This window comes from Scyliorhinus canicula, chromosome 14 (genome assembly GCF_902713615.1).
Source record: "Scyliorhinus canicula chromosome 14, sScyCan1.1, whole genome shotgun sequence".
Lineage (NCBI taxonomy): Eukaryota > Metazoa > Chordata > Chondrichthyes > Carcharhiniformes > Scyliorhinidae > Scyliorhinus > Scyliorhinus canicula.
The window spans coordinates 158,501,651-158,525,724 of record NC_052159.1 but is presented as its reverse complement, the minus strand read 5'-3'; the positions used below and the strand labels follow the sequence as shown (position 1 = coordinate 158,525,724).

General features: G+C 52.2%; 1 protein-coding gene across 1 annotated transcript in view; it reads right to left on the bottom strand.

The window, feature by feature from the left end:
* The window catches only part of LOC119977246 (vitamin K-dependent protein S-like), a 37,147-nt gene extending 17,617 nt beyond the window's left edge, over positions 1-19,530 (bottom strand). The window contains exons 1-6 of the mRNA XM_038817957.1: positions 19,337-19,530; positions 17,270-17,427; positions 14,833-14,857; positions 9,927-9,989; positions 6,784-6,906; positions 696-818 (exon numbers count right to left, since the gene is read on the bottom strand). Coding sequence (XP_038673885.1) covers positions 696-818; positions 6,784-6,906; positions 9,927-9,989; positions 14,833-14,857; positions 17,270-17,427; positions 19,337-19,388 — 544 coding nt within the window. The 5' untranslated portion in view covers positions 19,389-19,530. The remainder of the gene's footprint in view (positions 1-695; positions 819-6,783; positions 6,907-9,926; positions 9,990-14,832; positions 14,858-17,269; positions 17,428-19,336) is intronic.
* Positions 19,531-24,074: the final 4,544 nt, after the last annotated feature.

The following is a 24,074-nucleotide window of genomic DNA, read 5'->3' as shown; positions in this document are numbered from 1 at the left end:
CTTTAAATTGAGGGGTGAGAGATATAGGACAGATGTCAGAGGCAGTTTCTTTACTCAGAGAGTAGTAGGGGTGTGGAACGCCCTGCCTGCAATAGTAGTAGACTCGGCAACTTTAAGGGCATTTAAGTGGTCACTGGATAGACATATGGATGAAAATGGAATAGTGTAGGTCAGATAGGCTTCAGATGGTTTCACAGGTCGGCGCAACATCGAGGGCCGAAGGGCCCGTACTGCGCTGTAGTGTTCTATGTTCTATGTTCTAGTGGTTAGCTCTGCTGCCTCACGGCACCGAGATCCCAGGTTCAATCCCGGCCCCAGGTCACTGTCCGTGTGGAGTTTGCACAGTCTCCCCGTGTCTGCGTGGGTTTCACCCCCACAACCCAAAGATGTGCAGGGTAGATGGATTGGCCACAGTAAATTGCCCCTCAATTGGAAAAAATGAATTGGATATTCTAAATTTATTTTTAAAAAGGTTGGGCAATAAATGCGGGTCTTACTGGTGGCATTGACATAATTTACACGATAGTAACTCAGGACAGTTTCAGGTGTGATTCCCCCCCTGAATTCATTGCCCAATTTCCTCATCTGTAATTATCAATGAATGGATTAAGTTTCAAAGTGACGACACTGTTCCTCTCTCCCACAGCACAAACTCGGAGAACTCTATTCCTGCAAACCCTGTTGTCTTGACTCACCTCGACATCGCCGATTGTCTGGTTGCTTGGTGAATCCTTTATTGCACAGACATTGGTAACTCCCGTCCATGTTGGAACAGGTGTGCTCACAGCCACCATTATTCACATTGCACTCATTAATGTCTGGAGTGGGGAGAAAGGTCACAGTGTCAATACCAGAACCAATCAGAGTGTCAATACCAGAGCCAATCAGAGTGTCAATACCAGAGCCAATCAGAGTGTCAATACCAGAGCCAATCAGAGCGTCAATACCAGAGCCAATCAGAGTGTCAATGCCAGAGCCAGAGTGTCAATACCAGAGCCAATCAGAGTGTCAATACCAGAGCCAATCAGAGCGTCAATACCAGAGCCAATCAGAGTGTCAATGCCAGAGCCAGAGTGTCAATACCAGAGCCAATCAGAGTGTCAATACCAGAGCCAATCAGAGTGTCAATACCAGAGCCAATCAGAGTGTCAATGCCAGAGCCAATCAGAGTGTCAATATCAGAGCCAATCATAGTGTCAATACCAGAGCCAATCAGAGTGTCAATACCAAAACCAAAAACGGAATATTGGGATGTGCGAACACTGCCCGTGGGAAGTCCGGAAAAAAATGTACCTCCTTGAGAGAGAATGAAGAGGGAGATGGAGAAAGGTTGGCAGGAGGGGGGAATGGGAAGGACAAGGGGGTAGAGGGGCAGGATAGGGAGAGGAGGGGCAGGAATGTAGGGATGGGCAGAAAGAGGGGTGGGAGGGTTGTGAGGGGAGGGTGGTGGCTGAAGAAGCCGTATGAGGGGAATGGGAGATGAGGGAGATGAGGAGTGGAGGGGAGAGGGTGAGGGAGATGAGGAGTGGAGGGGAGAAGGTGAGGGAGATGAGGAGTGGAGGGGAGAGGGTGAGGGAGATGAGGAGTGGAGGGGAGAGGGTGAGGGAGATGAGGAGTGGAGGGGAGAGGGGTGAGGGAGATGAGTGGAGGGGGAGGGGTGAGGTGGGCATTGGAAGGCAGTATTAGGAAGCTGCTATCTGCTGAATGAGGGCCAGTGGACAGCCTTTTGGAGGGGGAGGGGGCTGGTTATCCCCATTGTTAAAAGGCGAACCGTGGGAAGGGTGTTGACTGAGGCTCTGGGGGCAGAGGGATTGCCTCAGAGTTGGGAAGGGCTGGATGCAGAAACCTGAGCACTAAACAAATGTATGGAATATGAGAAGTTGGCCATTTGGCCCATTGAGCCAGATTCACCAATTGGTATGGTCAGGCTCCACTATACCAGCTACATCTTCCTGTACGATACGTCTCATTAGCATTCAAAGATCCGGTGGTCTCTATGTGTAATATGTTGGATGACTGACATCTCCTGGGACAGAGAATGTCAAAGACCAAGCTGCCCCCCCCCCCCCCAGCGCAGTACTGTAGGAGTGCTGCAACATCACAGATGGTGGGACATTAAACTGGAATCCCTAGTCTGTCCCTTCAGGTGGATGTAGGAGATCCCATGGCACCATCCAGAAACATAACTGCAGAATTCTCCCAGTGTCCTGCACAATAGTCATCCTCTCATTAACATCTCACTGAAACAAATTATCCAATTGTTGGACTTCCTGTGGCGGCTATATAGGAGTAAGTCGCACGTTTGGTGGCTCCCGCTCGGGTCAGACTTTTGGACCTTTTCCCCTATTTTTACCGGACCTGAACTGTAAAACTGATGACAGAGGCCATTGTGTACGGAATTCCCCCATCGGTGCATGGAGAGAAGGACTAGAAGTGCTGGTAAAGTGCTGGTCAGCCATGATTGAATGGCGGAGTGGACTCGATGGGCCGAATGGCCTTACTTCCACTCCTATGTCTTATGTCTTAAAGGCAGAAACAGAAAGACAGAGAAGGCTTGGGTTGAAGCTGCAGCAGGAGACAGCATGGGGGGGGGGGGGGGGGAACCGGACCTCTGGCTCAGCGACCCAGCGGTCAACGGAGCAGCTGATGCAAGTTACTCAGGAAGGTTTTGCTAAGCAGAAACAGGACTGCTTGGACCCGATAAAAGAGTCGATTGATCGGCTGGAGCACAGATTGGATGCCCAAGATCGGGCGATCCAGAAGGTTGAGACGGCGCTGGCTGACCAGGAGGAACATCAAACTGCGGTGGAGCTGGAGGTGGGGATACTGAGAGACCAGCAGAAGAAGTTCCTGGAGAAGGTGGAGCACCCAGAGAACAGGTCCCACCGGCAGAGCTTGAGAATCGTTGGGTCCCGGAGGGGTCCGAAGGAGCGGACGCTGGGGCATACATAGCGGGTATGTTTGAGAAGCTGCTGGGCGATGGGGCATTCTCCCGATACTTGGAGGTGGACAGGGCTCACAGAGCACTCGCGAGGAACCCGCGAACGGGAGACCCCCCCCCCCCCCCCCCCCCGAGGGCAATGGTGGTGAGATTCCACAGGTACTTGGATAAGGAGCACATTCTACAGTGGGCCAAGCAGACACGGAGCTGTAAGTGGGACAACAGTATCCTGCGGGTCGACCAAGACCTGAGTGTGGAGGTGGCCAGGAGAAGAGCAGGCTTCAACCAGATTAGGCCGATCCTTTTTAAGGAAAAGGTGAAGTTTGGACTGTTGTATCCGGCCCGTCTTTGGGACACGTACGAGAAACAGCATTTCTATTTCAAGTCGCCTGAGGACGCGCTGGACTTCGTGAAAAGGAAAGGACTGGTGGTGGACTGAGAACTTTTAAACTTTGCTGCAATGTTCATGTTATTTTTCTTTTTGTTTCTCTGTTCTTTAAAAAAAAGTTTATTGTTTTTCGTTTTGTGGAAGCTGTTTGTAATGCCGTCTGTATTGATTTGGGACCAGTGGCAGAGCTGAGTGAGTTAAGGTTTTCATTTGCACTGTTGGGGAATGGAGGTGTGCTTGTTTAGATCTTGGTGTTTTTCTGTCGGGCAATTGTGTGGGGATTGTTTGATGTTGGAGTTTGTTTGTATGAGCGGGGGGAGGGGGGGTGATGGGGGGGGAACAATAGGTGGGAGACTATCCGGTGCCAAGGATGGGGGCCACCAAGCTAGCTGGGTGGGTTAGCTCACGGAAGCGCAGTGGGGGGGGGGGGGGGTGCATATGTTTGGCTTATCAAAGGGGTTGGGTTACAGAGCGTTGTTACTGGGGGGGGGGGAGGGGGGGAAATGTTTTGCTGACGAGGGAGGGACTTGGGCCAAGGGACAGAGAGGAGGTCAGGGGCGGAGGCTACCTGGGGTTGGGCCGGTGGAGGCGCTGAGCATGGGCTGGAGGCGGGCCCAAAAAAGGGGATGGCTGATCGGCGAAGGGGGGGGTGGTCAATGAGCCCCCCAACTAGGCTGATCACCTGGAATGTAAAAGGACTAAATGGGCCGGTCAAGAGGGCACGTGTGTTCACGCACCTGAGGGGACTGAAGGTGGACGTGGTAATGTTACAGGAGACGCACCTTAGAGTAACTGACCAGGTTAGATTGAGGAAAGGCTGGGTTAGTCAGATCTTTCACTCGGGACTGGATTCAAAGACTAGAGGGGTCATGATCCTGATCAATATGCGGGTGGTGTTTAAGGGAACGATGGAGGCTAGAGGCAGAGTTCGGCTTGTTAACCACAGGGAGGGCGGTGGAGCAGCTGAGAAAGGCGAGGGGGGCGATCTATGAGCATGGAGAGAAGGCCAGCAGAATGCTCGCACAGCAGCTTAGAAAGAGGGAGGCAGCCAGGGAGATAGGGAAAGTAAATGACGGAGATGGGAACCTGGTTGGAGATTCAGCAGGGGGTGAATAAGGCATTTAGGGATTTCTACAGTAGGCTGTACAGATCAGAACCCCCTACGGGGCCGGAGGGAGTGAGGCACTTCTTGGGGGGACTGAATTTCCCAAAGGTGGACGGGGAGCTGGTAGAAGGGCTGGGGGCCCCGATCGGGTTGGAAGAGATAGAGGAGGGTCTGAAGGCCATGCAAGCGGGTAAAGCCCCGGTACTGGACGGGTACCCAGTGGAGTTCTATAAAAGGTTCTCAGGGATAATGGGGCCGGTGTTGATGAGGATGTTCACTGAGGCGGGGAAAGAGGGTTGCTGCCTCCGACGAGCACAGAATCTCGCTCTATGCAGACGACCTGCTCCTGTATCAGACCCAATGGAGGGGATGGAAGAAACCATGAGGATTCTGGGGGAATTTGGCCGGTTTTCGGGGTATAAGCTAAATATGGGGAAAAGTGAGATGTTTGCGATCCAGGCGAGGGGGCAGGAGAGGCAATTGGGGGAGCTGCGGTTTAGATTAGTCGGGGGAAGCTTTAGGTACCGAGACATTCAGGTGGCATGGGAATGGGACCGGCTGCATCAATTAAATCTGGCCCCGGCTAGTAGACCAAATGAAGGACAATTTCGGAGATGGGACACACTCCCGTGCCATCAGCTGGGAGGGTGCAGACGGTGAAGATGACGGTCCTCCCGAGATTCCTGTTCATGTTTCAATGTCACCCCGTCTTTATTTTGCGGTCCTTTTTTAAACGGGTCTGGCTTTGTTTGGGCGGGCAAGGCCCCGCGGGTAAGGAAGGTAATGCTTGAGCAGAGTCGGGGAGAGGGTGGGCTGGCACTGCCAAATTTTAGTAACTATTATTGGGCGGTGAATATAGCCATGATCAGGAAGTGGGTGGTGGGGAAGGGGTTGGCATGGGAGTGTATGGAGGCGGCTCCATGCAAGGGCACCAGCTTGGGGGTGTTGGTAACTGTGCCTCTGCCGTTCCCGCCGGCACGGTACTCCACCAGCCCCGTGGTGGTGGCGGCCCTGAGAGTCTGGGGGCAATGGAAGGGACATGTGGGAGCAGAGGGAGCATTGGTCTGGTCCCCAATCTGTAATAATTACCGGTTTGCCCCGGGAAGTATGGATGAGGGGTTCAGGATATGGCGGAGAGCAGGGATTGAGAGGATGGGGGATATGTTTATAGAGGGGAGCTTTCCGAGTATGAGGGCGCTGGAGGAGACGTTTGGGTTGGCGAGGGGAAACAAATTCAGGTATCTGCAGGCGCGGGACTTCCTTCATAAACAGGTGTCAACCTTCCTGCTCCTACCGCTAAGGGGGATTCAGGACAGGGTAGTTTCTAGAGGGTGGGTAGGAGAAAGGAGTCTCTCGGACATTTACAAGGAACTTATGGGGTCGGAGGAGACGCAGACTGAGGAGCTGAAACATAAGTGGGAGGAGGAGCTGGGAGGAGAGATAGAGGATGGTCTCTGGGCGGACACGTTGAGTAGAGTCAACACAAGCACAACATGTACCAGGCTCAGCCTGATACAATTCAAGGTCGTTCATCGGGCTCACATGACAGTGGCCCGGATGAGCAGGTTCTTTGGTGTGGAAGACAGATGTGCAAAATGTGCAGGAGGACCAGCGAACCATGTCCACATGTTCTGGACATGCCCGAAGCTTAGGGGATTCTGGCAGGGGTTTGCAGATGTCATGCCCACGGTGTTAAAGACAAGGGTGGCACTGAGTCCAGAGGTGGCGATTTTCAGGGTGTCGGAAGATCTGGGAATCCAGGAGGAGAAAGGGGCAGACGTTCTGGCCTTTGCTTCCCTGGTAGCCCGGAGACGGATACTGTTAGCTTGGAGGGACCCAAAGCCCCCGAAGTTGGAGACCTGGCTATTGGACATGGCTAGCTTTCTCTGTTTGGAAAAAATCAAGTTCGCCTTGAGAGGGTCAGTGTTAGGGTTCGCCCGGAGGTGGCAGCCGTTCGTCAACTTCTTCATGGAAAACTCCCGAAGGGGAGGGGGGTTCGTTTAGCTGAGAGTAGGGGGTTAATAAAGGTGGGACCTGTAAGGGAACGAGACAGCTTTCGCACTATGTTTATAGTTTCACGTACATTGTTTATTGTGTTGTTATAATATCAAAAAATACCTCAATAAAATGTTTATTAAAAAAAAATTATCCAACTGTTATAATACTGCTGTTGTCACAAACGTTTTAATCACAGAAAATGGTTCATCTTCAGGGACTAAGAACATTCGGGAAGAACTTGTGTTTTTAAAAAAAGACACTGTTCCTTAAAGGGTTAATGTGGGCGGCACAGTAGCACAATGGTTAGCACTGTTGCTTCACTCCTCTGTCACAGCGCTATCTATACAGTACCTTGTTCGCAGGTACTGCCCTTCCATCCTGGTTTACAGATACATTTAAATCCACCCCGGCCATCCTCACAGCGTTCATATCCCGCAGGATTACACGGCAGCGGAGTGCACTGATTCGGGATATCTGTAAACCAAACAGAAAATGGGAATAGGTAATGGTACAAATGGTAATAAGCTCCTATTGAGCTAACCACTGCGTGACTAGCGAATTCACACTGCCATAATGCCTTTTCCTAATCAAGCAATTTTAACTCGAGTTAACTTTACATTAATATTGTTTCCACCATGCTTCCTGTTTACATTCCCATCACAGCAAAACATGGGGTGCAGTGTGACATCGAAGAACACGTGGGTTCTGGGAACTGATAATAAAACAATTGAAAAAGCTCTGAATTTACCATCAGCCCATATGGACACTCCATGATTAATCAGAATGTTCCCACGGCATTCCCGATCACAGGGCTGAGAAACACCCGGGGACTCAAACACGGATGTTCACCATGTGATCTTTCAATTTCACAGTAAGAAGTCTCACAACACCAGGTTAAAGTCCAACAGGTTTGATTCAAACACTAGCTTTCGGAGCACTGCTCCTTCCTTGGGTGAATGGAGAGGTAGGTTCCAGAAACATATAGACAAAGTCAAAGATGCCAGACAATGCTTAGAATGCGAGCATTAGCAGGTAATTAAATCTTTACAGATCCAGAGATAGTGGTAACCCCAGGTTAAAGAGGTGTGAATTGTCTCAAGCCAGGACAGTTGGTAGGATTTTGCAAGCCCAGGCCAGATGGTGGGGGGTGAATGTAACACGACATGAATCCCAGGTCCCAGTTGAGGCCGTCCTCATGTGTGCGGAACTTGCCGATAAGTTTCTGCTCAGCGATTCTGTAATGTCGCGCGTCCTGAAGGCCGCCTTGGAGAACGCTTACCCAGAGATCAGAGGCTGAATGCCCTTGACTGCTGAAGTGTTCCCCGACTGGAAGAGAACATTCCTGCCTGGTGATTGTCGTGTGATGCCCGTTCATTTGTTGTCGCAGTGTCTGCATGGTCTGCCAATGTACCACGCTTCAGGACATCCTTTCCTGCAGCGTATGAGGTAGACAACATTGGCCGAGTCGAACGAGTATGTACCGCGTACCTGGTGGGTGGTGTTCTCACGTGTAATGGTGGTATCCATGTCGATGATCTGGCACATCTTGCAGAGATTGCCATGGTCGCTGTTCTGAAGGCTGGATAGTTTGCTGCAAACAATGGTTTGTTTGAGGTTGCGCGGTTGTTTGAAGGCAAGTAGTGGGGGTGTGGGGATGACCTTGGCAAGATGTTCATCTTCATTGATGACGTGTTGAAGGTTGCGAAGAAGATATCGTAGTTTCTCCGCTCCGGGAAAGTACTGGACGATGAAGGGTACTCTGTCGGTTGTGTCCCGTGTTTGTCTTCTGAGGAAGTCGGTGCAGTTTTTGCTGTGGTGCGTTGGAACTGTCGATCGATGAGTCGAGCGCCATATCCCGTTCGTACAAGGGCATCTTTCAGCATCTGTAGATGTCTGTTACGCTCCTCCTCGTCTGAGCAGGTCCTGTGTATATGGAGGGCTTGTCCATAGGGGATGGCTTCTTTAAGGTGTTTAGGATGGAAGCTGGAGAAGTGGAGCATCGTGAGGTTATCTGTGGGCTTGCGGTAAAGCGAAGTGCTGAGGTGACCGTCCTTGATGGAGATGAGTGTGTCCAAGAATGCAACTGATTTTGGAGAGTAGTCCATGGTGAGTCTGATGGTGGGATGGAACTTATTGATGTCATCGTGTAGTCGTTTCAGTGATTCTTCGCCGTGGGTCCAAAGGAAAAAAATGTAATCGATGTATCTGGTGTATGACGTCGGTTGAAGGTCCCGTGCGGTGAGGAGGTCTTGTTCAAACTTGAGCATGAAGATGTTGGCGTATTGAGGTGTGAATTTGGTCCCCATGGCTGTTCAATGTGTCTGGATGAAGAAATTGTTGTTGAAGGTGAAGACAGTGATCCAGAATGAAGCGGATGAGTTGCAGAATTGCGTCTGGAGATTGGCAGTTGTCAGTGTTGAGTACTGAGGCTGTTGCAGCAATGCCGTCGTCATGGGGATGCTGGTGTAGAGTGCCGAGACATCCATTGTGACGAGGAATGTTCCTGGTTCAACTGGTCCATGGGTGCTGAGTTTCTGTAGGAAGTCTCCAGATGCAATTCTGCAACTCATCCGCTTCATTCTGGATCACAACCTCTTCATTCACCTGAGGAAGGAGCAGTGTTCTGAAAGCTAGGGCGCAATTCTCCCATCTGACGCCAGGTAAAAACTGAAGTGTTTCACTCCGGCGTTGGAGGCCGCTCCCAGCCCCCTATTCTCCCGCCCCCGGGGGGCTAGGAGCGGCGCCGTGTCATTTACGCTGGTGTGGCTTTACGCGGCGCCGCAAGAATGACGCGGCCAGCGCGCGTAAAAGACGTCACCCGCGCATACGCGGTTGCCGTCCTCCTCGCAGCCGCCCCACAAGAGGATGGCGGATGGATCTTGCGGGGCGGCGGAGGAAAGGAGGTCCTCCTTCAGAGAGGCCAGCCCGCCAATCGGTGGGCACTGATCACGGGTCAGACCCCTTTTGAGGCCCCCCCGGTGCAAGAACCCCCCCCCCCCCCCCACAGGCCGTTACCCCACCCCCTCCCCAGCGTTCCCGCGCTGTTCCCGCCGGCAGCGAGCAGGTGTGGACGACGCCAGCGGGAACCTGTCGTGTTGGGGCAGGCCGCTCGGCCCATCCGGGCTGGAGAATCGGCACTCGCCCATTGCAAATGGCGAGCGACGATTCTCCCAGCGGCCAGCCGCGATTCTCGCCGCGCCTGTTTGGGGGGGGGGGGTGGGAGAATCGAGTGCGGGTGCCGGGGCGGCATGGCGGGACCCGCACGGCGCCCCGCGATTCTCCCACCCGGCGTTGGGGGGGGGGGGGGGGGGGGGAATTCCGCCCATAGTGTTTGAAACAAACCTGTTGGACTTTAACCTGGTGTCAGACTTCTTACTGTGCTCACCCCAGTCCAACGCCGGCATCTCCACATCATGGCTGTCAATTTCAGTTAAGGGAAAAACCCCAAGGAGCGATTTCATTTCATTTCAGCCTCTGTCCATTTAGTAACTTACTGTGAACACACGTCCCAAGGTCAGAGTTCCCACTCCTGGCAGGGCCGTACCTCCTCAGGCATTCTGTATCAGAACAATCACACCATCAAGCAGCAGAATTACCATATCGCATTGACCACAAGTGAGCAGCAGGGTGGCGCAGTGGTTAGCACTACTGCCTCATGGCGCCAGGGTCCCAGGTTCAATCCCAGCCCAGGTCACTGTCCGTGTGGAGTTTGCACATTCTCCCCGGTTTCACCCCCACAACACAAAGATGTGCAGGGTAGGTGGATTGGCCGTGCTAAATTGCCCCTTAATTGGCAAAAACTAATTGGGTAATCTAAATTTATTTTTTTAAATAATTTTTTTTTAACATGCGGAGTCACACACACTCTGCGATTTGATTTTCCTTATCAAGTGTTTACCCAATTCCTTTTTAAAAGATTTAAAAAATAAATTTAGAGTACCTAATTTTTTTTTTCCAATTAAGGGGCAATTTAGCGTGGCCGATCCACCGATCTGTACATCTTTGGGTTGTGGGGGTGAAACCCACGCAGACATAGAACATAGAACAGTACAGCACAGAACAGGCCCTTCGGCCCTCGATGTTGTGCCGAGCAATGATCACCCTACTCAGACTCCAACGCCGGAGTGAAACACTTCAGTTTTTACCTGGCGTCAGATGGGAGAATTGCACCCTACTCAGACCGTATCCACCCTATACCCGTAACCCAACAACCCCCCCCCCCCCCCCCCCCCCCCCCCCTTAACCTTACTTTTTAGGACACTACGGGCAATTTATCATGGCCAATCCACCTAACCCGCACATCTTTGGACTGTGGGAGGAAACCGGAGCACCCGGAGGAAACCCACGCACACACGGGGAGGACGTGCAGACTCCACACGGACAGTGACCCAGGGCTGGGATTGAACCTGGGACCTCGGCGCCTTCAGGCAGCAGTGCTAACCACTGCGCCACCGTGCTGCCCACTAAAATCTGTGATCTCTGATTACTGACCAGCTCACCTCCATTACTGTTGAAACTGGCCGGCCCTGACTTAATGGCCTGTGAACTCTACAATATGGAAATGATACAAATGTTCTCAACAATTCCTCCTACACAGTGTGGGCAAGTCTTTGAGAAAGTCAATGATTAATATTGTAAATTCCAGACAGCCATTCTTTAACTGCTTTAGAGTAAGGCCCCCCCCCCCAGACGTTGCGATTCCAGCTGGTGAATTTGACCTTTATCACCATTCTATAATGACCCTGTGGATAAAGGTCTGTTTTCAGACGTGAGAAATGTCTGTTTGAACAGTCATCAATCAGATCAGTTCCCAATCGTTAGGGGTCAATTTGTTTTTGTACCAAGTGTAAAATGGACAAATCCCAAATGGAGTCAAAGGAATTGACAATTGGGAAAGGTTAAACACGCTGAGACACTTCAGAAAAGAGACAGAGGGGTGACCCTGATGGAGGTTCTTTATCAACGGGTAACTGTGGAGATGATATTTCTACTTAGGATAGGATGTGGCCTGGGCAGCACGGTGCCGCAGTGGTTAGCACTGCTGCCTTACGGCCCTGAGGCCCCAGGTTCAATCCCGGCCCTGGGTCACTGTCCATGTGGAGTTTGCACATTCTCCCCGATGTGCAGGGTAGGTGGATTGAACATGCTAAATTGGCCCTTAATTGGAAAGAATTAATCGGGTACTCTAAATTTATTTTTAAAAATAGATCCATTTGAACATACAAACCAGGAACAGGAATGGCCACTCGGCCCCTCGAGCCTGCTCGCCCATTAAGTAAGACGGTCTGATTGTAACGCAACCCCACATTCCACACAGCCCCAAATAACCTTTGACTCCATTGTTGTAAAGAATCCACCTCCCACCTCTACCTTTAAATATTCCGTACCCCTGCCACCCCTACCACCCCTACCACCCCTGCCACCCCTACCACCCCTGCCACCCCTACCACCCCTGCCACCCCTACCACCCCTGCCACCCCTGCCACCCCTACCACCCCTACCACCCCTGCCACCCCTACCACCCCTGCCACCCCTGCCACCCCTACCACCCCTGCCACCCCTGTTGGGAAGAGAGTTTCAGAGGCAAGACTCGGAGAGACAAATGTCTTCCATCTGTAGTTTAGGAAAATGAGAGGTGACCATATTGATACATTTTGGATTCTCAGGGGGTTTGACAGGGTTGATGCTGAGAGGCTGTTTCCCCCGTGTGGGAGGGCCGAGGACCAGAGGGGACAATCTCAGAGTAAAGGGGTCGCCTTTTCAAGACAGAGATGAGGAGGATTTTTTTTTCATAGAATCACTGCAGTGTAGGATGCCATTCGGCCCATCGAGTCTGCACCAATCCTACACCCTGTCTAGTCCTACACCCCCACCCTATCCCCGTAGCCAAGTAACCCCACCTAATCTTTTTGGACACTATGAGGTAATTTAGCATGGCCAATCCACCTAACCTGCACGTCTTTGGACTGTGGGAGGAAACCGGAGCACCCGGAGGAAACCCACGCAGACGCAGGGAGAACGTGCAGACTCCGCACAGACAGTGACCCAAGCTGGGAATCGAACCTGGGACCCTGGCATTGTGATGCAGCAGTGCTATCCACTGTTCCACCTTATTCTCTGATTTTCTTCTCTGAGGGGAGTGAATCTGTGGAATTCTTTACTGCAGAGAGCTGCAAAAAACGTTGTTGTTAAGAACATAAGAACATAAGAACTAAGAGCAGGAGTCGGCCATCTGGCCCCTCGAGCCTGCTCCGCCATTCAATGAGATCATGGCTGATCTTTTGTGGACTCAGCTCCACTTTCCGGCCTGAACACCATAACCCTTAATCCCTTTATTCTTCAAAAAACTATCTATCTTTACCTTAAAAACATGTAATGAAGGAGCCTCAACTGCTTCACTGGGCAAGGAATTCCATAGATTCACAACCCTTTGGGTGAAGAAGTTCCTCCTAAACTCAGTCCTCAGTGTTCAAGGCTGAGATAAACAGATTATTAATCAGTGAGGGAATCGAGGGTTATGGGGATAAGGCGGGAAAGTGGAGGTGAGGATTATATCAGACCAGTCATGAATCTCATTGCACGGCGCTGAGGACCCGGGTTTGATCCCGGCTCTGGGTCACTATCCGTGTGGAGTTTGCACATTCTCCCCGTGTCTGTGTGGGTCTCACTCCCTCAACACAAAGATGTGCAGGGTAGGTGGATTGGCCACGCTAAATTGCCCCTTAATTACAATTTTTTTAAAAAGTCACGATGTCATTGAATGGCAGAGCAGACTCGATGGGCCGAATGGCCTATTTCTACTCCTATTTCTTATGGTCCAAATCTTAAATTGGAAACACCTTATTTGTAAACTGCGATCCCTGGTTTTAGTATCTCCAACAAGGGAATCATGTTGTTCGCATCCACCCGGCCAAGTCCCTTCAGGATCTCATCTTTCAATAAGATCACCTCTCAGTCCTGAATAATTCAGGAGAAACGTCTTTACCCAGGGAGTGTGGAGAATGTGGGACTCGCTCCCACAGGAAGTGTGGAGAATGTGGGACTCACTCCCACAGGGAGTTGGGAGAATGTGGATCTCGCTCCCACAGGGGAGTGGGGAGAATTTGGGACTCGCTCCCACAGGGAGTGGGGTGAATGTGGGACTCGCTCCCACAGGGAGTGGGGAGAATGTGGGACTCGCCCCCACAGGGAGTGGGGAGAATGTGGGACTCGCTCCCATAGGGAGTGGGAAGAATGTGGAACGCACTCCCACAGGGAGTGGGGAGAATGTGGATCGCGCTCCCACAGGGAGTGGGGAGAATGTGGGACTCACTCCCACAGGGAGTGGGGAGAATGTGGGACTCGCTCCCACAAGGAGTGGGGAGAATGTGGGACCCGCTCCCACAGGGAGTGGGGAGAATGTGGGACTCGCTCCCACAAGGAGTGGGGAGAATGTGGAACTCGCTCCCACAGGGAGTGGGGAGAATGTGGCACTCACTCCCACAGGGAGTGGGGAGAATGTGGGACTCGTTCCCACAGGGAGTGGGGAGAATGTGGGACTCGCTCCCACAGGGAGTGGGGAGAATGTGGGACTCGCTCCCACGGGGAGTGGGGAGAATGTGGGACTCGGTCCCACAGAGAGTGGGGAGAATGTGGGACTCACTCCCACAGGGAGTGGGGAGAATGTGGGACTCGCTCCCACGGGGAGTGGGGAGAATGTGGGACTCGCTCCCACAGGGAGTGGGGAGAATGTGGGACTCGCTCCCACAGAGAGCGGGGAGAATGTGGGACTCGCTCCCACGGGGAGTGGGGAGAATGTGGGACTCGCTCCCACAGGGAGTGGGGAGAATGTGGGACCCGCTCCCACAGGGATTGGGGAGAATGTGGGACTCGCTCCCACAGGGAGTGGGGAGAATGTGGGACTCGCTCCCACAGGGAGTGGTTGAAGTGCATAATATCGATACATTTAAGGGGAAGCTGGATAAACACATGAGGGAGAGAGGAATAGGAGGACATCTAAGAGGATGAGTGAAGTGGGGGTGAGGACGCTCAAGTGGGGCAGAAACACCAGCACGGAACAGCTGGGCTGAATGGCCTGTTCCTGTGCTGTAAATACTCCGTTGATGTGGTAATTATTTGTTCCAGAGTAACAATCCCAACTTCAGGGCAGAGGTTCAGGGGAGGTGACTATTGTGGCCGCTGCACTCAGTAATAACTGAATCATCACAACCTTTGAATTATACACGTTAGACTTTAAACCTCCCGCTTTGCGGATCGGGTACCTGTTTATAGAAACCACCCAATCCCAATGTATAATGGAGTTTTTTTTTGTAACATACGAGACTCAGACAACAAGTTAAAATCTCACCAAGTGTATGAAATGTTTTCAAAAACTTTGTTTGATACAAAGAGTGAACTCACCCGTGTATTTTGGATAAAAGTAATTCTGTGGAGGGAAGAGAATAACACATGTGGAGAGAAAGATCATCAAATATTCAACAATATTGACACAACAGTAAGAGAATAAGTTCTGTCCGTCAAAGTCATGGAGCTCTCTGACAGGAGAACGGAGAAGCAGAGAGAGATTACTCACTCCAGGACCTGCTGGGGATTCAGTCGTCTCGCTCAACATAATCACATAGAAAAAACAGATATAACCTGCATTTATATGGCGCCTTTCAAAACCACTCAAGGCATGTTACATTGAAGCAATTATTTTTAAAGTGTAGTCACTGTCCTTTTATTATTTTAATAGATGTGGGTGTTGCTGGATAGGCCTGCATTTATTGCCCATCCCTAATTGCCCCTGAGAAAGGTGGTAGTGAGCTGCCTTCTTGAACCGCTGCAGTCCCTGAGGTGTAGGTACACCCACTGTGCTGCTTGCAATCAACAGGCATCAAGGTTACCGACACAGATGCGATGGGCCAAAGGGCCTTTTCTGTGCTGTTCGATTCTGAGGTTTCTAAGTACGGATATGGGACAAATCCTTTCCGGAGGATGCTGCCCTCATCCAATAGGATCGCAGAATGAATTAAAGAATTATGTGCTTTGAAACCTTTAACTAAAATAGATACTGCCAGAGAATTGATCCAAATGTTTTAAAAATAAGTTTAGAGTATCCAATTAAAGGGCAATTTAGCATGGCCAATCCACCTACCCTGCACATCTTTGGGTTGTGGGGGTGAGACCCACGCAGACACGGGGAGAATGTGCAAACTCCACACGGACAGTGACCCAGAGCCGGGATCGAACCTGGGACCTCGACGCTGTGACGCAGCAGTGCCAACCACTGTGCCACCGTGCTGCCCACAATTGAGTGAAAATAATGTCACATATTCCAATGGGATGTCCAGGCATAGACTGGTAATGCAAGGACAAATCTGGAATAACAAATATAAATTATGAAAACAGTATTCCAATAAACAACTTGCCAAGGTTCCTTAGTCAGCACCTTCCAAACCCACGGCCACTACCATCTAGAAGGACAAGGGCAGCAGATACCTGGGAACCCCACCAACTGGAGGTTCCCTCCAAGTCACTCACCACCCTGACTGGGAAATATACCGGCCGTTCCTTCACTGTCACTGGGGAAACATCCTGGAACTCCCTCCCTAACAGCACTGTGGGTGTACCTACACCATAGGACTGAAGCGGTTCAAGAAGGCAGCTCACCCCCACCTTCTGAGGGGCAACTAGGGATGGGTAATAAATGCTGGGCTAACCAGCGACGCCCACATCCCGTAAATAACTTTGAAATAATTAGAGAGGGGTAATTGATACCCCCCGTTACTAGCGACGCCCACATCGGTGAATGAATAAAAGAAGACACGCAACAAAGAATTCTGGAGCCAAGGCAGGCTGGATGGAGTTTAGGACAGAGATCAGCCATGATGTCAATCAACAGGAGCAGGACAGGTTCAAGGGGCTGAATGGCCTGCTCCTGCTCCTGTCCCTCATGGTCTCTGCTGTAAGCAGCTTTGGGTCAATGAAAGAGCATCAAGATTTGGAATGATAAAGAAAATAAGTTAGAAATGTGGGTGTTGGAACTGAGAGCCGATACCAGTGACTGAACGATAATAACCTCAATGCCTGCCACATTCTCCTTGTTAATGACCTTGTTTTCACATCGACAGTTACAATTTGGTGAATTGCCGGAGGAGCCGGAGATTTAGCCGGGAATGAATCAAACATTCCTCCACTGAAAGTTTTGACACAATCACAGGGAAGCAGCGAAACATTTCAGATAAAAGAATGAATTCTCTCAGAAATCTCACTGTCATTTTTCCTGGCTGTTTATTTAAAGGATGTTTTAATTCGTGGCCTTGATTCTGGGAACACAGACTCCTCTAGACGTAAACGCTGAAATGTAACGGCTTGGAGTGACTCTCACAATCTCCTCTGGCTGCTTTGTTAAAGCGGATATTTTATCAAGCAAAAAAATGACAGAACGCACGGCAAGTTTGGAATGTGAGGTAGAATTGGAAAGAAAGGAGCCTGTGTTACACACACCAAGAAATTGTGGACGTTCCCTCGGCCGCAGAAAAATGCTTTTCACTGTACTTCGGTACATGCGACAATAATTCAAATCAAATCAAATCTAACGGGGGCAGGGGATGACTAACATCGTCCCGGGCACCAATCCAACAGTTTGCACTCAGTTTAAATGTGAAAGTAAAGACTTTGCTCCGTTTCCCCTCTCACATTGAGTAAAGGAGGCTGAAAGGCTGGACTGTTAGTGTCCCAGGGAGTGTTCACATCTCTGCTTGAACATCACTTTATAAATATACACATCACAGAGGGAGCAATAGAAAAGCTGCCAGCTCCTGGCAGGGCGAGCTGGGGGAGGGACATTCTCTACCGTTTCTGGGTCGTTTTCGAAAACCTCTCTGGCCTCCTCTCTGCTGCACGATTCCTCCACACATTCTCGTTCCAAATGTCCCTGACGGGTCTCCTCAAAGACCTGGTTAGACCGTCTGACCCGACTGAGGAAACTGGAAGCCACTCTGTGGGTCATAACTGCAGACAAAGGAAGGGAGACAGAGAGTCAGAGACAGGGGGTCAGGGAGAGGGGGTCAGGGAGAGGGGGGTCAGAGACAGGGGGTCAGGGAGAGGGGGTCAGGGAGAGGGGGGTCAGAGACAGAGTCAGAGACAGGGGGTCAGGGAGAGGGGGGTCAGAGACAGAGAGTCAGAGACAGGGGGTCAGGGAGAGGGAGACAGAGAGTCAGAGACAGGGGGTCAGGGAGAGGGAGTCAGGGACAGAGAGTCAGAGACAGGGGGTCAGGGAGAGGGGGTCAGAGACAGAGTCAGAGACAGGGGGTCAGGGAGAGGGGGTCAGGGAGAGGGGGTCAGGGACAGAGAGTCAGAGACAGGGGGTCAGGGAGAGGGGGTCAGGGAGAGGGGGTCAGGGACAGAGAGTCAGAGACAGGGGGTCAGGGAGAGGGGGTCAGGGACAGAGAGTCAGAGACAGGGGTCAGAGAGGGGGTCAGGGTGGCTGGGTTAGAGAGGGGGGGCAGAGAGAGGGGGGCAGAGAGAGGGGGTCAGAGAGGGGGTCAGGGTGGCTGGGTTAGAGAGGGGGTCAGGGTGGCTGGGTTAGAGAGGGGGTCAGGGTGGCTGGGTTAGAGACAGAGAGAGGGGGTCAGGGTGGCTGGGTTAGAGAGGGGGGGCAGAGAGAGGGGGTCAGAGAGGGGGTCAGGGTGGCTGGGTTAGAGAGGGGGGGCAGAGAGAGGGGGTTAGAGAGGGGGTCAGGGTGGCTGGGTTAGAGAGGGGGTCAGGGTGGCTGGGTTAGAAAGGGGGTCAGGGTGGCTGGGTTAGAAAGGGGGTCAGGGTGGCTGGGTTAGAGACAGAGAGAGGGGGTCAGAGAGAGGGGGTCAGAGAGGGGGGTCAGGGTGGCTGGGTTAGAGACAGAGAGAGGGGGTCAGGGTGGCAGGGTTAGAGAGGGGGTCAGGGTGGCTGGGTTAGAGAGGGGGTCAGGGTGGCTGGGTTAGAGAGGGGGGACTGAGAGAGGGGGTCGGAGAGGGGGTCAGGGTGGCTGGGTTAGAGACAGAGAGAGGGGGTCAGAGAGGGGGTCAGGGTGGCTGGGTTAGAGACAGAGAGAGGGGGTCAGAGAGGGGGTTAGAGAGGGGGTCAGGGTGGCTGGGTTAGAGACAGAGAGAGGGGGTCAGGGTGGCTGGGTTAGAGAGGGGGGGAAGAGAGAGGGGGTTAGAGAGGGGGTCAGGGTGGCTGGGTTAGAGAGGGGGGGCAGAGAGAGGGGGTTAGAGAGGGGGTCAGGGTGGCTGGGTTAGAGAGGGGGTCAGGGTGGCTGGGTTAGAGAGGGGGTCAGGGTGGCTGGGTTAGAGACAGAGAGAGGGGGTCAGAGAGGGGGTCAGGGTGGCTGGGTTAGAGAGGGGGTCAGGGTGGCTGGGTTAGAGAGGGGGTCAGGGTGGCTGGGTTAGAGAGGGGGTCAGGGTGGCTGGGTTAGAGAGGGGGTCAGGGTGGCTGGGTCAGAGAGGGGGTCAGGGTGGCTGGGTCAGAGAGGGGGTCAGGGTGGCTGGGTTAGAGACAGAGAGAGGGGGTCAGAGAGTGGGTTAGAGAGGGGGTCAGGGTGGCTGGGTCAGAGAGGGGGTCAGGGTGGCTGGGTTAGAGACAGAGAGGGGGTCAGAGAGTGGGTTAGAGAGGGGGTCAGGGTGGTGGGTTAGAGAGGGGGTCAGGGTGGCTGGGTTAGAGAGGGGGTCAGGGTGGCTGGGTTAGAGACAGAGAGAGGGGGTCAGAGAGGGGGTTAGAGAGGGGGTCAGGGTGGCTGGGTTAGAGAGGGGGTCAGGGTGGCTGGGTTAGAGAGGGGGTTAGAGAGGGGGTCAGGGTGGCTGGGTTAGAGAGGGGGTCAGGGTGGCTGGGTTAGAGAGGGGGTTAGAGAGGGGGTCAGGGTGGCTGGGTTAAGGGTCTCACTTACATTGCAGGGTCTCGGGGCTGACGAGCAGCAGCAGCAACAGGGTGACCAGCATCTTGGGTCGCTCAGATTGCCGGTTAGATCTGAGCTCTGCCTCTCTCAGTCTGCACCAATTAGCACACAGACTGAGAGCAGAATAAACATTACAGATTCCAAACCCATCTCCTGGTTAACTCTTCCCCCACTGGCAGATTGCAGCAACTCACTGACTGACTGTTTCCAACAATGGCCAGAATCTCAGCACCAGCCCATCAGCACAATGCAGACAGGAGATTGTAGAGAACAATAATGTTCTTACTTTGCAACAATCTGGGCCTCTAGTTTCATTTCAATCAGAGAGACCACATTCTTCACCCAGAGGGTAAGGTGAACATCAGCAATAAACACAGACCCCTCGGCCACCAGCCCCACGATGAAACCCCAACACTCCCCACATTCTCCAACTGTGCAGCACTCCCTCAGGACTGACCCTCTGACAGTGCAGCACTCCCTCAGTACTGACCCTCTGACAGTGCAGCACTCCCTCAGTACTGACCCTCTGACAGTGCGGCACTCCCTCAGTACTGACGCTCTGACAGTGCGGCACTCCCTCAGTACTGACCCTCTGACAGTGCAGCACTCCCTCAGTACTGACCCTCTGACAGTGCGGCACTCCCTCAGTACTGACCCTCTGACAGTGCGGCTCTCCCTCAGTACTGACCCTCTGACAGTGCGGCACTCCCTCAGTACTGACCCTCTGACAGTGCAGCACTCCCTCAGTACTGACCCTCTGACAGTGCAGCACTCCCTCAGTACTGACCCTCTGACAGCGCGGCACTCCCTCAGTACTGACCCTCTGACAGTGCAGCACTCCCTCAGTACTGACCCTCTGACAGCGCGGCACACCCTCAGTACTGACCCTCTGACAGTGCAGCACTCCCTCAGTACTGACCCTCTGACAGTGCAGCACTCCCTCAGTACTGACCCTCTGACAGTGCAGCACTCCCTCAGTACTGACCCTCTGACAGTGCGGCACTCCCTCAGTACTAACCCTCTGACAGTGCGGCACTCCCTCAGTACTGACCCTCTGACAGTGCGGCACTCCCTCAGTACTGACCCTCTGACAGTGCAGCACTCCCTCAGTACTGACCCTCTGACAGTGCAGCAATCCCTCAGTACTGACCCTCTGACAGTGCAGCACTCCCTCAGTACTGACCCTCTGACAGTGCGGCACTCCCTCAGTACTGACCCTCTGACAGTGCAGCACTCCCTCAGTACTGACCCTCTGACAGTGCAGCACTCCCTCAGTACTGACCCTCTGACAGTGCAGCACTCCCTCAGTACTGACCCTCTGACAGTGCAGCACTCCCTCAGTACTGACCCTCTGACAGTGCGGCGCTCCCTCAGAACTGACCCTCTGACAGTGCAGCATTCCCTCAGTACTGACCCTCTGACAGTGCGGCACTCCCTCACTACTGACCCTCTGACAGTGCGGCACTCCCTCAGTACTGACCCTCTGACAGTGCAGCACTCCCTCAGTACTGACCCTCTGACAGTGCGGCACTCCCTCAGTACTGACCCTCTGACAGTGCGGCACTCCCTCAGTACTGACCCTCTGACAGTGCGGCCCTCCCTCAGTACTGACCCTCTGACCTCCCTCAGTACTGACCCTCTGACAGTGCAGCACTCCCTCAGTACTGACCCTCGGACAGTGCAGCACTCCCTCAGTACTGACTCTCTGACAGTGCGGCACTCCCTCAGTACTGACCCTCTGACAGTGCAGCACTCCCTCAATACTGACCCTCTGACAGTGCGGCACTCCCTCAGTACTGACCCTCTGACAGTGCGGCACTCCCTCAGTACTTACCGTGTGACAGTGCAGCACTCCCTCAGTACTGACCCTCTGACAGTGCAGCACTCCCTCAGTACTGACCCTCTGACAGTGCAGCACTCCCTCAGTACTGACCCTCTGACAGTGCGGCACTCCCTCAGTACTGACCCTCTGACAGTGCAGCACTTCCTCAATACTGACCCTCTGACAGTGCGGCACTCCCTCAGTACTGACCCTCTGACAGTGCGGCACTCCCTCAGTACTGACCCTCTGACAGTGCGGCACTCCCTCAGTACTGACCCTCTGACAGTGCGGCACTCCCTCAGTACTGACCCTCTGACAGTGCAGCACTCCCTCAGTACTGACCCTCTGACAGTGCGGCACTCCCTCAGTACTGACCCTCGGACTGTGCAGCACTCCCTCAGTACTGACCCTCTGACAGTGCAGCACTCCCTCAGTACTGACCCTCTGACAGTGCGGCTCTCCCTCAGTACTGACCCTCTGACAGTGCGGCACTCCCTCAGTACAGACCGTGTGACAGTGCGGCACCCCCTCAGTACTGACCCTCTGACAGTGCGGCACTCCCTCAGTACTGACCGTGTGACAGTGCTGAACCCTTCTTCGTACCTGCCGAATGTGTGACAGTGAGTCAGGCTGGGAGGGGGAACCATCCTCTAGGGATGGACAAACGTCAACTCCTGGCTTTGGCCAACAGGTCTCAGGTGCTTCCTACCTGAATGGATGAAGAGTCGGCAATGCGACCATGGTGAAGGAAGCCATTCCACTGAGAGGGAGGAAGAAGAATGTGGTCCTGATGGGAGACATTATAGTCAGGGGGACAGAGACTGTTCTCTGCAGCTGGGGCCAGGACCTCTGAAGGTTGTGTGATCTGCCGAGTCCAGGGTTAAAGGCATCGCCTCACAGCTGGAGAGGAACTTCCACTGGGAGAGGGAGGATCCAGCTGTTGTTGTCCATGTGGGAACAAACACCGATAGAACCAGGTGTGAAGTTCTGTTTAGAGAATTTGAGGAGTTATGGTCCAAATTAAAAGCTGAACATCAAAGGTAATCACCTCTGGATTATTACCTGAGCCACGGCCAATTGGCATTGGGTGAAGCGGATTAGTGAGTTAGACATGAAGCTCAAAGAGTGATGTGGGGAAGGAGATTTGATTCTTGGGCACTGATATCAGTCCTCGGGGAAGGGTGAGCTATTCCATTGGGACAGGCTCCACCTGAATTGGGCTGGGACCAGTGTCCGAGCCAATTGCCTAACTGGGACAGCGATTTAAACTGACAGAAAAAGGTCGAGGTATCGGAACAGGATAACAACGAGGGTAAAGGCAGCAAAGTGAAACAGGAAGGGACAGAGAGTTACCTAAACTTGCAGATCAGTGAAGAAGGTCTTTACCGGGAATAGAAATTATAAAAATGAAATTTAAAGTTCTTCATGAGAATGCACAAAGAATCTGTAGTGAGGGAGACAAAGCAGCAGCACAGAGGGAAATGATTTGGTTGATTAGAGTGCAGGACAGACATGTTCCTGTGAAAATGAAAGATAGAAACGGCAAGATTAGGGAACCATGGATGACGGGTGAAATTGTGAGACTAGCTAAGATGAAAAAGGAAGCATACATAGGATCGAGGCAACTCAAAACTGATGAAGCTTTGGAGGAATATCGGGAAAGTAGAACGAATCTCAAACGCGCAATAAAGAGGGCTAAAAGGGGTCATGAAATATCTTTGGCTAACAGGGTTAAGGAAAATCCCAAAGCATTTTATTCGTATGTAAGGAGCAAGAGGGTAACTAGAGAAAGGATTGACCCACTTAAAGACAAAAGAGAGAATTTATGCGTGGACTCAGAGGAAATGGGTGAGATTCTTAATGAGTACTTTGCATCGGTATTCACAAAGGAGAGGGACAAGACGGATGTTGAGGCTAGGGATGGATGTTTAAATACTCTCGGTCAAGTTGTCATACGGAAGGGGGAAGTTTTGGGTATTCTAAAAGACATTAAGGTGGACAAGTCCCCAGGACCGGATGGAATCTATCCCAGGTTACTGAGGGAAGCGAGGGTCGAAATAGCTGGGGCCTTAACAGATATCTTTGCAGCATCCTTAAGCACGGGTGAGGTCCCGGAGGACTGGAGAATTGCTAATGTTGTCCCTTTGTTTAAGAAGGGTAGCAGGGATAATCCAGGGAATTATAGACCTGTGAGCTTGACGTCAGTGGTAGGCAAACTGTTGGAGAAGATACTGAGGGATAGGATCTATTCACATCTGGAAGAAAATAGACTTAGCAGTGACAGGCAGCATGGTTTTGTGCAGGGAAGGTCATGTCTTACAAACCTAATAGAATTCTTTGAGGAAGTGACAAAGTTAATTGATGAGGGAAGGGCTGTAGATGTCGTATACATGGACTTTAGCAAGGCGTTTGATAAGGTTTCCCATGGCAGGTTGATGGAAAAAGTGAAGTCGTATGGGGTTCAGGGTGTACTAGCTAGATGGATAAAGAACTGGCTGGGCAACAGGAGACAGAGAGTAGTGGTGGAAGGGAGTGTCTCAAAATGGAGAAGGGTGACTAGTGGTGTTCCACAGGGATCCGTGCTCGGACCACTATTGTTTGTGATATACATAAATGACCTGGAGGAAGGTATAGGTGGTCTGATTAACAAGTTTGCAGATGATACTAAGATTGGTGGAGTTGCAGATAGCGAGGAGGACTGTCAGAGAATACAGCAAAATATAGATAGATTGGATAGTTGGGCTGAGAAATGGCAGATGGAGTTCAATCCAGGCAAATGCAAGGTGATGCATTTTGGAAGATCAAATTCAAGAGCGGACTATATGGTCAATGGAAGGGTCTTGGTGAAAATTGATGTGCAGAGAGATCTGGGAGTTCAGGTCCATTGTACCCTGAAGGTGGCAATGC